At 41.0% G+C, this 12430-nt stretch overlaps 1 protein-coding gene across 5 annotated transcripts in view; it reads left to right on the top strand.

Moving 5' to 3' along the window:
* Positions 1 to 12430, top strand: part of RBMS3 (RNA binding motif single stranded interacting protein 3) — a gene marked incomplete at its 3' end in the record, with an annotated part of 709654 nt that overhangs the window by 443741 nt on the left and 253483 nt on the right. For all 5 annotated transcript variants that reach the window (XM_082045370.1, XM_082045371.1, XM_082045373.1 and 2 more), the window contains one exon: positions 3687 to 3778. In XM_082045370.1, the coding sequence (XP_081901496.1) occupies positions 3687 to 3778 (92 nt within the window). The remainder of the gene's footprint in view (positions 1 to 3686; positions 3779 to 12430) is intronic.

The following is a 12430-nucleotide window of genomic DNA, read 5'->3' as shown; positions in this document are numbered from 1 at the left end:
CAGTGCACGCACAAAAAATAAGAAGGGGGAAAAAAAAGCTGTGGAATTTGAGGCTAGCAGAGGGTGGGGCTGCTGGGGCTTGCACTTGTTTTTAAGAGAGGAAAAAGAAATGTAGACGTTTTCTTAGAGCAGCAGCATCTAATTGGCAGACCCTGGTCTTGAATCCCTCCAGAGGGACGCTTCCAGCCAGCCTGCTGCCTTTTCTCAGGAGGAGCCAGGGAAAAGGAATATTTGGGTAGGGATGGTGCTGGAGCAGCCAAACCTACCCGTGCTGTCCCTGCCCTGGGCAGCCACAGCAGCCACGGACTGGGCGGGAGGGAAGGACTGTGGGCACAGGGAGCTTGGGGATTCATTTGTGCTATGGGGAGAGCTAGAGGGGATGTCCCAAGACAAGCCTCTGTGGGGACTAAACTTGACCTATCCTGAAAAATATGTAAACCAAACAAAAAAAAAGAAAAGCCAAGCAAAAAAAGCCACTGCTAGTTTGTTAATGTCCGAAACCCAAAAGATGAAGTGAGATTATAAACAAGGGAAATATGTTAGTGTGGGTCACCAACATATGCTATAAACATCTGCATGGAAAAAAACGTAAACTGTACAAAAAGGCAGCGTGCCTGGTTTTCTGTTATATAGCATTGCAGGGTTCTTGTAAGGATACTTGAATGCTGAAACAGCCTGGGAACTTGGCTTCCCTCGCAGCAGATTGATGTTCTTTGGATGGGTTTTTAGCCATGTAGTGATTTTGTCCTGATGTTCTGTGTGTGGTGGAGAGATGTGTCGGGAGGGGGGAAGGCCAGAAAAAGATACTTGGAATGAAAATGAACTTGAGGGAAAGAAAAGGAGCAGCTTTGCAGTGAGGCTGGGAGTAGTAATACTGGAATGCATAATGGGCAGCTAAAGATGAAAGGTTTTTTTGTCTCGAGACTCTCACTGGATCTCTGCTGTGGATGTATAGCCACTTGTGGCCATTGAATAAATCCTTAGAAGATATCAGTGACATTAAATTTTATGGAATGATGTTAATCTTCAGTAACTCACTATGTTAGATATACTTGATTTCTACAGTACTACACCAGATATTCTTGCATGTTCTGGTTTATTCTTACTAGCAATGCTGACTTAGATGTGAATACTTAACGTGCCACCTAGAAAGTCATATTAAATAATTTCCCTTCTATTACTGCATACATCAGTCCTGCACTGTACACTAATGGTAAATATAAAAAATCTAACTCTACTAGCTGTTTTAAATGCCACTATTAAAAATTATTTTTGCACTTTCACTTCCTGTTTTTTGGGCATGAACATGGTGAGAAACAAAAAGAAACTTCATCTCCTAAGACGACCACCTTGCTATCCTAAAAAATAATGATTTACTCTGTGTTTGATCCAAAGCATCCCATGACTTCCCAAGGCATTTCAGGTTTCCCCACTTGGCAGCTCTGTCTTCTTGTCAGCATCTCCCATCTAGCACGATGGAAGCTGCATCTGATTGTATCTCATCGTTCCTCCCAGAAGCTGCTCTCCCAAAGGGCAAAGGCACTGGAGAAATCCAGGGAGGACTCTGGCTCTCTTGTAGCATGTTTTTTGGTTCAAAGCAGTATCAGCCTCACTGCTGCTCTGCAGTGAAGAGAGAGCTTGGATAACACTGTAAAGCAAGTTGCGATTTAAAACAAGCTGATTTAAAAATGGAATACTCAGTAGCAATAAAAAGGGAAAATCAAAAGGGGAGATCTGAGCAGGTAAAACACCCCTCACCTCCCTGAGCTGACCAAACTCCAGTGCACTTCTTCATGGACACGTTCATTAGATCTGCTGTCGCAGTGTAGTTATTCTAGGCTTTCCCTCAATTTGTAGTAATGCCCTACCAAAAAAATCACCCAACTTCAAAAATAGATAAGAAGAAAAGGTTCAGATTTTGACTTTGTTATCAAAACAGTGCTTTTCATACTCTTTAGGGAAGTTAGCAGTTTCTTTAACCATTTTGGTTGTTTCTTTTTTTTCTGATTTCTTTTTCATTTTCTTAAAACTTTGCGAATGTGATGTAAGCTAAGAAAAAAAGTCCGTGTGCACAAAATTCTTTTATCATTGGACTAACCTCTGCATCAAGTAATGCATATACACCAGAATAAAAATAAAGAGGTGTTTATAACTTGTGTGGCACGGGGATCGCAGGCAATCACTCTTATACCCAGATTTGGTGCAGAGAGGAAGGCCATGAGGCCTCCCAGGAGCAGGAAAAAGGGCTGGCAAAAGAAATAAAAATGGATATGGCAGGAAAGCATATCCGTGGTTGCCTCCTGTATGATGTGTATTGACCTAGTAAATGGAGATGTCTGCAAAGGAGCTGCTATGCTATAAATATGCTTGTGCTAATATTATTAAAGCTTTCAGGCAGTTCAGTTTCATCGTGTGGCTTCCCGAGGAGATGCCGAAGAGGTGGCCCCTTGGCCACAACTTGTCCGAGCAGCACGTGCCTACCTGCACTGTAATTGCTTAGTAAGATATAGGCTGGGGTTTTCAGAGGATTCCCTGGATAGATTGTGAAATATATGCAGCTGCCTAAATAGGTGCTTGGCAAGATTTTAAAATCTTTCTAGCTCTGTTGAAACCTTTATGAGCAAGGCATTTGAATGCTGTTGAAGATCAGAGGTAGCTCAGTGCTGTGTAAAGTCCCTTTCTAGTCCTCTTTGTCCTCCTTTGTATCTTTAGGAAAATAAAAATACTTCCAGAGTTGCTGATATCCAGTAGAGGTTTAACAGCACTTGTCTTGCTTGAACATACCAGTCATGTGGGTTAAAGGAAGAAAAAATGGAGAGTGAAGAAGAGAAGATAGAAGTGATTGTCTGATTAATAATCTAAACTAATGCAAATACCGGGAGTAGGAAAGCCACTTAAAAGCAGATAATTATCCCTTGCCAATCCCTGAGATCTAACCTCACTAGGCTGCTGTTCAGATGATACCCTGAAGCAGTTCCTGGTAGGCACCTGGCCCTTGTTCCAGCAGAGAGGACTGTGAGATGAAAGGGATGTGGTTTAACCAGGCTGTGACTGTGTTATCTTACCATCTTCTCGAGCTCTCTGGCAGTCACTTGGAGAGCACAGGTTGCAATTTCTCCCTTAATTGCTCCCACCTGCTGAAAGCCTGTTGCTCCCTGCCCCTACACAGATGGCGCCAGCCTGCTGCAGAGACCCACTACTCTCCTCTTCTGAAGCCTCATCCTCATATGGGTTTGAGGGAAAGGGTGTTGTTTTTCTCATGAAACCAGCACTTGCAAGCTGTAGCTTTGTATCCCAGGGAGGGCCATACTTCTGCCTCCTCTTATGGAAGAGATGGGACAGGACTCCAGAGCACCAGAGCCCCAGGAGAATGTGTCCTCCTGCTGCCAGGGACCTTTTGTCTGTTGGAACTGGCAAAAGTGTTGTCTTCTCTCCCCATCTGCTGCAAATCTTCCTGCATTTTGAAGCTTCAGATCATGGCATTTCCTTAAACCTCACTAGGTTCAGGAGGAAAGGTGTGAGGAAACAGAGGTATGGTGGCTGGTGGTGATGGCAGTGCTACTGGAAAACTATGAGACAATGTGAGAGAATGGAAAGGGTTTCCTTCTTTATGAAAATAAAATCCTTATCTGCGCACATACACATGGATAGTAATGAAAATGTCCGTTTATCTGTTTATGTTTCAGGTTACGGTTTTGTAGATTTTGACAGTCCGGCAGCAGCACAGAAAGCGGTAGCATCTCTCAAAGCAAATGGCGTGCAGGCGCAGATGGCAAAGGTAAGAGCAACCTTTCTATTACAGGATTATTTAAGGCCTTCAGTTAAATTTCTAGGAGTTTGTTTTGCTCCTGTTTTTCTTAAGGTTGTGGATTGCTTATTCTAATATTTCTTTTGTCCTTTGGCTCCAGCACCTTGTTTGCCTTGTGATTTCCCTGTGTTCTTGAGAGCTGTGTCTCATACGATGGGTTCTGCTCTGATACTCTCTCTCTGCCCCTCTCTCTGAAGAGGTTTGTAAGATGGAGAGCTCTGGAGTGGTAGAGTGGTTGGAGATGCCTTTATGCTGCCTGCAGTGTGAAAGAGCAGCCTTTTCTTTGCTTCAGAGTTGTCTTCATTTGGTTCATTTGGCCTTGGAACGGTTATTCTTTTCTGATGTGCCTGGTGGGCTTGTCTGAAGGAGTGATTGACTGAACATAAGGAAAGTCTGTTTGATCTGCCTCAGTTTGGCTTCTCCTGCATTTTTATTTTTGAGAATGTAAATGGAAATGTAGCAGGTTGCTGAAAGAATAGTTGCTGGAGGTTGTCTGGAGGTGACCGGCGTCTGTTGTTCAGAGAGGCTGCGGGTGCCATGCTGCACATCTCATAGCAAGCGCAGTGAGCTCAGATAACTGCAGTTCTGGATTTGTCCTTTGTCCCCAAGCAAAGGGGCTGACAGGGAGACAGGGGTTATGGTAAATGACCGTCACGTGCTCCAGCTGTTGCCTTTCTGAAGGCATAATCATGTGTCTTTGGGCTCTAGACTGTGTCAGCCAGCAAAAATAGCTGTTGCTTTGTCCTTTCAAAATGTCCTAGTATCACAAAAAGCCCTTAATATTGCCTGATTTAGTCTCTGCAAAAATGAATCCAGTCTGGAATCTCATACAGTAAAAACATTTAAAGGAATGCAGATGATTTAAACCTTTGTCTTTCAGCAATATCATAGTAAAAACTTTAAGAAAAAGAAAACCCTTGATGGTAAACGAGGTTCTTTTGCCTTTTACTGAATTACTCTCACTGTGCCTTAAAGTAACGAGATGTGATCCGTGTATTTCTGTTTAATAGTGCCCCACAATGCAAGCTGTGCTGTTTTATTGGCTCTTAGTTTTTATTGACATGTGGCGGTAAAAAAATATTTGCTTCAAATGGGTAAAAGATGGTAAGCTGAAGAATGTGAACACCTACTAAGGACTGTGCTGGTTTATTTCTCAGATACACTGCATCTCCATGTTAAAGTATATGCCATTTGACGCATTAGTCAAGCTGTGAAAAAGAAACCAGAGGCAGGAGATAACGTTTTGTCCTACTGGTTGATCTCAAATAAGCGTTTCTAGGGAGGAGTGAGTCTCTAACTACATAAATTGGTAAAGTTGTAGATTTAAAATTAGAGATTTAAAGCTAGGATTGAAAGATAAAGGTATATTGGGTATTCTCATGATTCAGAACAATGAACAATTTCAGCACTTGCATGCATGAAAATACCAAAACAGGAGGTGACTTAAACTGCGGTGTTTTGGATCATCCAGTTTTTTGAGGGCTAAAAGCAAAATCTGATGCTTTCGGAGTGGGAAGGGCTGTACCAGCCACTGAGGTTTGTTTTCTAGGGGATCTGTGGCGGGAGTATTTTTTTTACCCTGCATGATTTTGAGGCGCCTGGTGTGTACAGATTTGTTTGCATAAGGCTGACTGTATTTTTATTATTTAGCCACGGTGCCTGGAATTCCAGACAGGTTCTTTTTAGTGCGTTTGATAGTTCAAGATAAATACACAACTGACTTTTCCTATCTCTGAAAAAAATCAAAGTATTTAAAAAAAACGGGAATTCAAAGGAAATTGAGACGACTCTACATAAAGTACCTCACATTGCTGAGAAGGCAGGAGCCTGGGAAAGAAAATCTGTCTGGAGAAACATGTTAGTTCTTGCACGTGGTGGAAGCCAAGTTGCATAACAGGACTGAAAGACAACATTACCTGCCAGTGTCTGAATTAACAGTGGGGGCTCAGAAGAGGTTTGAAGAAGGAGGTAGAAGAACATAGCTTCTACTTCTGGAAACTTATCCAGAGCAGTTGTGTTTCAAGAATTGCATTCATTACTAGGGAATGTGGCTATCAAATGAAATAAAAGTGTGTGAAGAAATTCCCTGAACTTTTTACATGCCATACCTTTAAAAAAACAACAGTTAGTGTCCTACATCTTGTGTTCTGTATTGCAAAGCAGAGAAACTGCCATGTGTAGATGCCCACGAAAAGCCTGTAACCTGTGTTCAGCAAGTGTCAAAAATCTCAGTCCAGTCATGGATGCTTTTAAGTAAAGGTGAAAGAGGCATTTGCCATCTTTTGTTATATGCTGGCATTCTACAGTAGTGAAAGAAAGTATGCAGAAGTCTTAGTATAGTCTGTGATGTTTTCCTGGAGAGAAATCTTGCTCGGAAAGAGTTGTTCTTTCTCAGTTTTAGCACAATATAATTTTTCTCACAGAAATCCAGGAATCTTATTTGAAAAACAACAAGCAGAACCGAACCCCCACCCATGTTGGCAGCAGAAGTATCTCAGGGATACTTGAGTACAATTTACTCATTTTATCAATGCTTAATACAGCCACCTCCCTCATTTTTATAGCATTTGGACACCTTTTTGGCTGATTTTGTTTCAGAGTGCTGCCTCTGGAAGAAGGTTAAAATCTGGTGGATCAATGCTCCAAGTCCCATCACTGTTGGAAAACTTGTTCTGTCAAGGCTACTATACCCCATAACCCTAAGCAGGGAAAAAACATTGTTAAACATATTTGAATAGCTCTAGCTCTTTTTTTTTTTTCTTTTCTTTTTTTCCCCTCTTGGATGCTGTTCAGTAAAGTAGTCAGGAGAGATTTTGGCTGAGGGAGGAGAACAGCAGAATTATATCTGAAGTGATAGCGGTGGCAGCTGGGAGATGAGGTCTAATGGGCCCATGGATGGCTGCCCACTTGGTGGGACAAGGACCCTCAGAGCCTCCCACCCTGGTGAGGTCTGCGTGAGGCTTTTGTACTCATGTGTGTTGTCACCTTGGTTCATCAGCATTTCCCTCACACAAGTACCCGAAGCAGAAGTTTTGACTGCTGTCCCATGTCCAATGAACTTCATTTAAGTTGTCCGTCATTTTCAAAAGTGCTTATTAACCATTTCATTTTTTGGGAAGAATTAATGCTGTGGAGTTGCTGAGTGACGGTTTCTCAGCTGGCCTGGCTTATTTTACTATGTGCTTCCCACTCACCTTTGGAAATAGCTCAGATGTGCATGTTCGTTTGTGTGTATGTAGTGCCTGCTTGTCCAGGCGCAGGGTCCAGGTGGATTTTGATTTTGTTTTCCAACTAAAACCAGCAAAACGGCATAACTAATATGCCACTGGATAACCTCACCGGAATTATTTTGTCTCTTTGTGCTAGGGACTACATAAACATGACACAGAAAAGACAATGCTTATGTGCATGGTTTATATATCAGTTTGGGTTTTTCCATCGTCTCCTTTCCTGCGTTTTCTAGAAAAACATTATAGACAGAACATGGAAAATTAATAAGGAGAATTTTAGTAATATGGGAGTTGGCTTAGACAAGTAGGCAAGGAAGCTAGTACACATGAAAAACATATCAGTGTTCTAATAAAATCTGTACCCACATCTATTCTTGGGATTTGCAATAGTCCTTCACGCAGAATTACATATTCATGAGGACACTTTTTAATCTGTTTTCTATGTAAGCTTTTAATGATGCTGAGGAGTCTAAACTACCTGAAGAATCAATAGAAGTCTGTTGTGTAAATAAATTTAAGGGTCTAAACTTGTGTCAGCCTGAAGCTGGTGGGCTGTACAATCCGTTTATATCTTCACAGACATTTTGGGGTCCTCTCTACCATCTTTTATTTCCATTTCTAGTCTCCTGTAAGGTGGAATAAAGTGGAAGTTCAAGCAAAGATGGGTACTTGCAGAGAGTATGTAACAGCTTCTTTAGTGCCTAGCAGCCCATCAAGAGTGTTGAAACAAACACATTCACTAAGGAGATGTTTTCAATGCTGCTGATATTCCAGGGCATTCATAAGGATTAAAAAATGCATTTGATGATATGTGTCTTCTGTGCATTTTCCTTTTGTATGTACATGCATTTAGACATCCTCAGCACCTGTGTGAGAAATGTGGACATAGAAGAAATACGTAATTAGCATTGGCAGTTGTCTAAGTCCAAGGAACATTTCTTGACTATTCTGCTGCAGTAATTTCCATGCAGACGGTACGCTGGAGATGCTGGTCCTGAAAAGGGACCGTGCCAATAGGCTCTGATGTGTTTTGCTTGACAAGGGAATTACAGAATGTGATTTTGCTTCTTGTGTGATAATTTGCTCATCTTGCCATCATGCAGTAGCATAAATACAGGGAGTAACCACCATCTACGTGAAACATTAAAGGGAGCTGTTTCCCACAGAACAGAGCCAAGCATAAGAGCTTCCGAAGAGGAGCAGAGAGCCAGTTGCTCCGTAGTTAAATAGACAGGTTTTCACCAAGGAAAAGGTTAATCCCACAGAAGAATCTTATTTATCTTCAAGGCTTTTGCGTAGGTTTCAGGAACTGCTCTGAGTCAACTGACCAAATAAGTCCATTCTGCCTGTTCATTTTTCAGCTTAATTTTCTCTCTTTTTTAAAAAATTACTTCCTTTTTTTTTTTCTCTCTGTCATATACCAATACTCTAATGGGCCATTCCTTAAAATGGAAACTGCAGAGAACAGAAAGAATCTCCAGTGAAAGCCCTTATTCCTAATTTTTTTTAATCTAGGTTTTTCATGGAAATTTTTTTCATGGAAAATTTTCCCTGTATTTTGAAGTTTAAAAAGTAATGAAAATATGTAATAAAAATGCTTTTCTTACAAAATATGAAAAATGGACTATGCACTGAATATCTGATACACTGAACCCCACAAGTGGTTTCTTAATTTGTCTGCAAATTTTAGCTAGCAAAACTTTGCGATAGTGGACGTTTGCATTTTTGGACAATTTTAATGGATAACAGCCTTATTGACAGACTTAACTTGCCTTTTGATACCAAAACAGGATGCTAGGATTTTTTAGAGTTGAACATTGAAATTGTGGGGCTTCGTTTTAATCCCATTCTTGATCCTTCCCCCAGCAAACTCTTCTCTCAAGTCAAATATTGGTATTGGCTCTATACAGGATTTTGTTCTTTTGCTGCTAGAGCAGGAGCTGGTGACTCTGGAAGCCCAGCGTGCTCAGAAATGTAGGAGAAGCTGTGAACTGGGCTGTGCTGATGCTGGCCACCTTCCACGTTGTTTCGGAACGAATTGCCCAGCCAGGCGTGGGCTGCTGCTCCACCACTTGTCAGAGACGTTTGGCACAACTGAGCGTGTGTGTGCGGAACACTCTGCAGTGAATACTCCTCTTATCTTCCTAAAACGTGAACTATTTCTCCCTGGGTTTATGCACGATACGTACCGACTGACCAATACTGATCTGAATTGATAACAGCCTTGAATTAAATGACAGGGAAAAATTATAGCTCGGAGAGAGTAAAAGGTGAATTGGTTTGGATTTGGAAATTACAGGTGCCAGTGCCTCTCTCCTCTGATTTCTTTTGCTTAGTCAACCATGCCAAAGGAGTCCTGCAAAAGCAATGACCGCAAGCCCCAAGTTTCATATAGTGCTACTTATCAAAGCCTTGCCCTCCTCATCCTCTCTCACCTGATTGTCTGTGTTATTGTTTTGCATAAACTATCTTCCACTCTTGTAATGGGGAATCGTAGTTTCCCAGCTGGAGCTGACGCTTTACTGCACGTTTGTAAATATAGGATATTTTTCCATTCCTTACAGGATAATAAGTGATAAAGTAAAAGCATTGAACAGATGCTGAAATTTTTGTTTGTATTAGATTTCATCACAAAATTCCTTAAAAAGATGTGCCTTTCAAACCCTGCAAGTTTTGTTGTTGTGTGGGGCTTTTTTTTGTTTGTTTGTTTGTTTTTCCATATGAAACGTTGTCTAAATTCAGGATTCAAATCACAGATGTGCTATAGCAAAGTGCTAACTTTAAATTTCAGAAAATCTGCAGTAGCAGATGACTGTGTCTAATGAGCTTCCTAGACAATCAAGATTAAAGCAGTGAGCAGCTTTGAGAAAACAGTGATGGATTGGCTGATAGTGAAGATACATGACATTAATGGAAAGACTTCATGGTCTCATCTAGCCTGGAAAATTTCATGCTTCTTTCTGAAAGCTATATCATCACCATTGTGAAATGAGTTTATGATTTTGTTCCTGCTTTTAGATGCACATTCACAAGCCAACATAGAATGCATTAGTTGGAGCCATTCTTGAAAGAACATCAAGTAATCTTGGGGATATTAAAATCCAGGTGTCCTTTCACTCTTGAGTGCATTGCTCCTAGAGACATGTAGGTCAGTATGAAAGGGGGTTTGCATCGGCAGTGCTTGTATCACACCTGCCAAATTTATACACAAAAATTGCTTTGGAGGTTTTCAGAAGTGCTTAACTTAGCATAATTCTACTCTCTAGAAGTGAACGGGACCTTACTGTTGATTAATTGAGGGGAACTGGGTCAGTGCTGTGTTCATTTCTTCCCAAAAATCTTAGCTCAGCACCTTTCTCAACCACTAAGTTAGCCTAGAAAATCTTTCAGCACACACAATCATGTTTATTCTCTAGCTGTCACCTCAAGTAGACCTTGCCGTCGTATTTTACTTCCCTTTTCAAGGGCTCCTTTAGTTTCTAGATTGACTTGATTTTTTTTTCATGCTGTAACTTCATCTAAGATTAAAACAGTCCTCTGTCTTTGAAAATTGCAATGTAATATACTATAATAATTCAGTAAATATACCCACCTCCATGCGACTAATGCCCTGCACCACAGAACAGATGCGTATAAGTGAATGAAGTAGCCAACTTTTAAGCTGGAGAATAGTGGAATTACTGGGTTCTTTTCGGGTTATGAACTTCAGCCAAACAAGAATTGGCCTTTTTTCATAAATACACATTGTTCTTGACTTTCCTCTGACTTGGAACACATTTGAATTGGTAATAATACAGCTGAAATCCACAGAGCTTTGGCAATTTAAGCCAGAGAGAAGAATGGGGCTCCCTATCTTTAGCGCTCACGGAGCTATACATCTTGGAAGCTCTTACGCGCTCATTGCAAACCCTTTATGTTTCCAGAACAGGAAATCTGAGTCCTGCAAATGAGTTAAACACTGGAGTCAGATTCATTCTTTTTTCCCTTCATACTCAGGAAACTCCAAACATCCCATGGAGGCGTTATCCGACCACAACTATGCAGCTTGGGAATCTGCAGCTCAGGCTGAGAGAAACTATGTTCTAAATTCAGTAAGCTCATCTTTACTCACCAGGAAAAACCCAGTGCTCTCTGAAATGATCAAAAACTTGTGGTTTTAGAAAATATTACTGTGGTAGAAAATGGACGTAGCCTTTCTTTCGGTGACATATCATTTAATCATGTTCTTCTGTAGCTCAGCATGAAGACCATGCTTTTGTAAGGTGAGGAACAAAAAGTATCGTGGTACCTAGCGTGCTTCCTTGGGAGGAAGAGGAGGTGATTCACACGACCACCAGTGGGAGGACATGTGCATGCTTTTTGGGGTACCACTTAGTCTGGACTAAGACACGGATTCAACAAAGCAATGCAGTTTGTGTGAAAATCAGGTCACTTCCAGATTACGTTGTGAGGTTTGGAAAGCAGGTGTGCAAACTTCAGTAGCGTTTCTTTTGAGTTGATGTGTCTGTGTAACAGCTCATCAGCCTGCAAATACACAGGTGCATATTCTGCCGGCAAACACAAATCTACTAGTAATACGCATAGATATTCCCTGTGCACATATGCATCCCCCTCTGAATAGCTAAATGTTACTGTATTAGTGAATATTCTGCTTGTTATTTCCTTATTAATGAATGTGTCTCATTCAACCAACGTGTCTGAGTGGTTTGGCTGTAATCTAAATAAATTTAGTTTTAGATGCAATTTTGTTCACTAATGAATGATAATTTTTGTCACTGGAAAAAACCCTCTATTTTCCCGTTGTATAAAATTATCAGATTAGGCTCTCCTCATGATACATGCAACAAACTGAGTCATGATGGCAGCTTGCTGAATTTTTTAGTCGTTGGACTTTCCTTTTATATATTTCTGCTCAGAAAGGGGAGGTTATGATTATATGAAGGGTTGAATTTTCTTTACAGTCATGTTAGGCTAACTTTGATGTGATGAAAATAAATGTATGCAATGTAAGAATGTAAAACTGGCTGTATTGAGCCAGAACAAAGATACCCCTGACATCAGGTTCTCTTTCTGATAGTGCATGATAGCACTTGCCAACAGAGGAGCACAAGAACCAAGCAAACATCTGAGGATACTTCCCTAGAGTACTCTCCTAGCCTCCAGCAATTTGCAGTTTGGGGTTTCCTGAGCTTATATTGAATAGCCTTCTGTAGAACTGCCTCCCCACCCCCAAATAAAGAATTTATCCTGCCTTTGTTACCTTTAACATTTTGGCAGCACAACATCCATCTTCAGTTTAACTGCATGTTCTTTGAACTCCCATCAACTTTGCTTGCTCTAGACCTGCAGTGTTGATTTCATTGATTGCCTGCTAATTCTTATATTGAAGAGA

The sequence above is a fragment of the Streptopelia decaocto genome (genome assembly GCF_964273445.1).
Source record: "Streptopelia decaocto genome assembly, chromosome: 2".
In the NCBI taxonomy this organism is placed as follows: Eukaryota; Metazoa; Chordata; class Aves; order Columbiformes; family Columbidae; genus Streptopelia; species Streptopelia decaocto.
The sequence above is the reverse complement of the archived record's forward strand: the minus strand, read 5'-3'. Positions and strand labels throughout refer to the sequence as shown.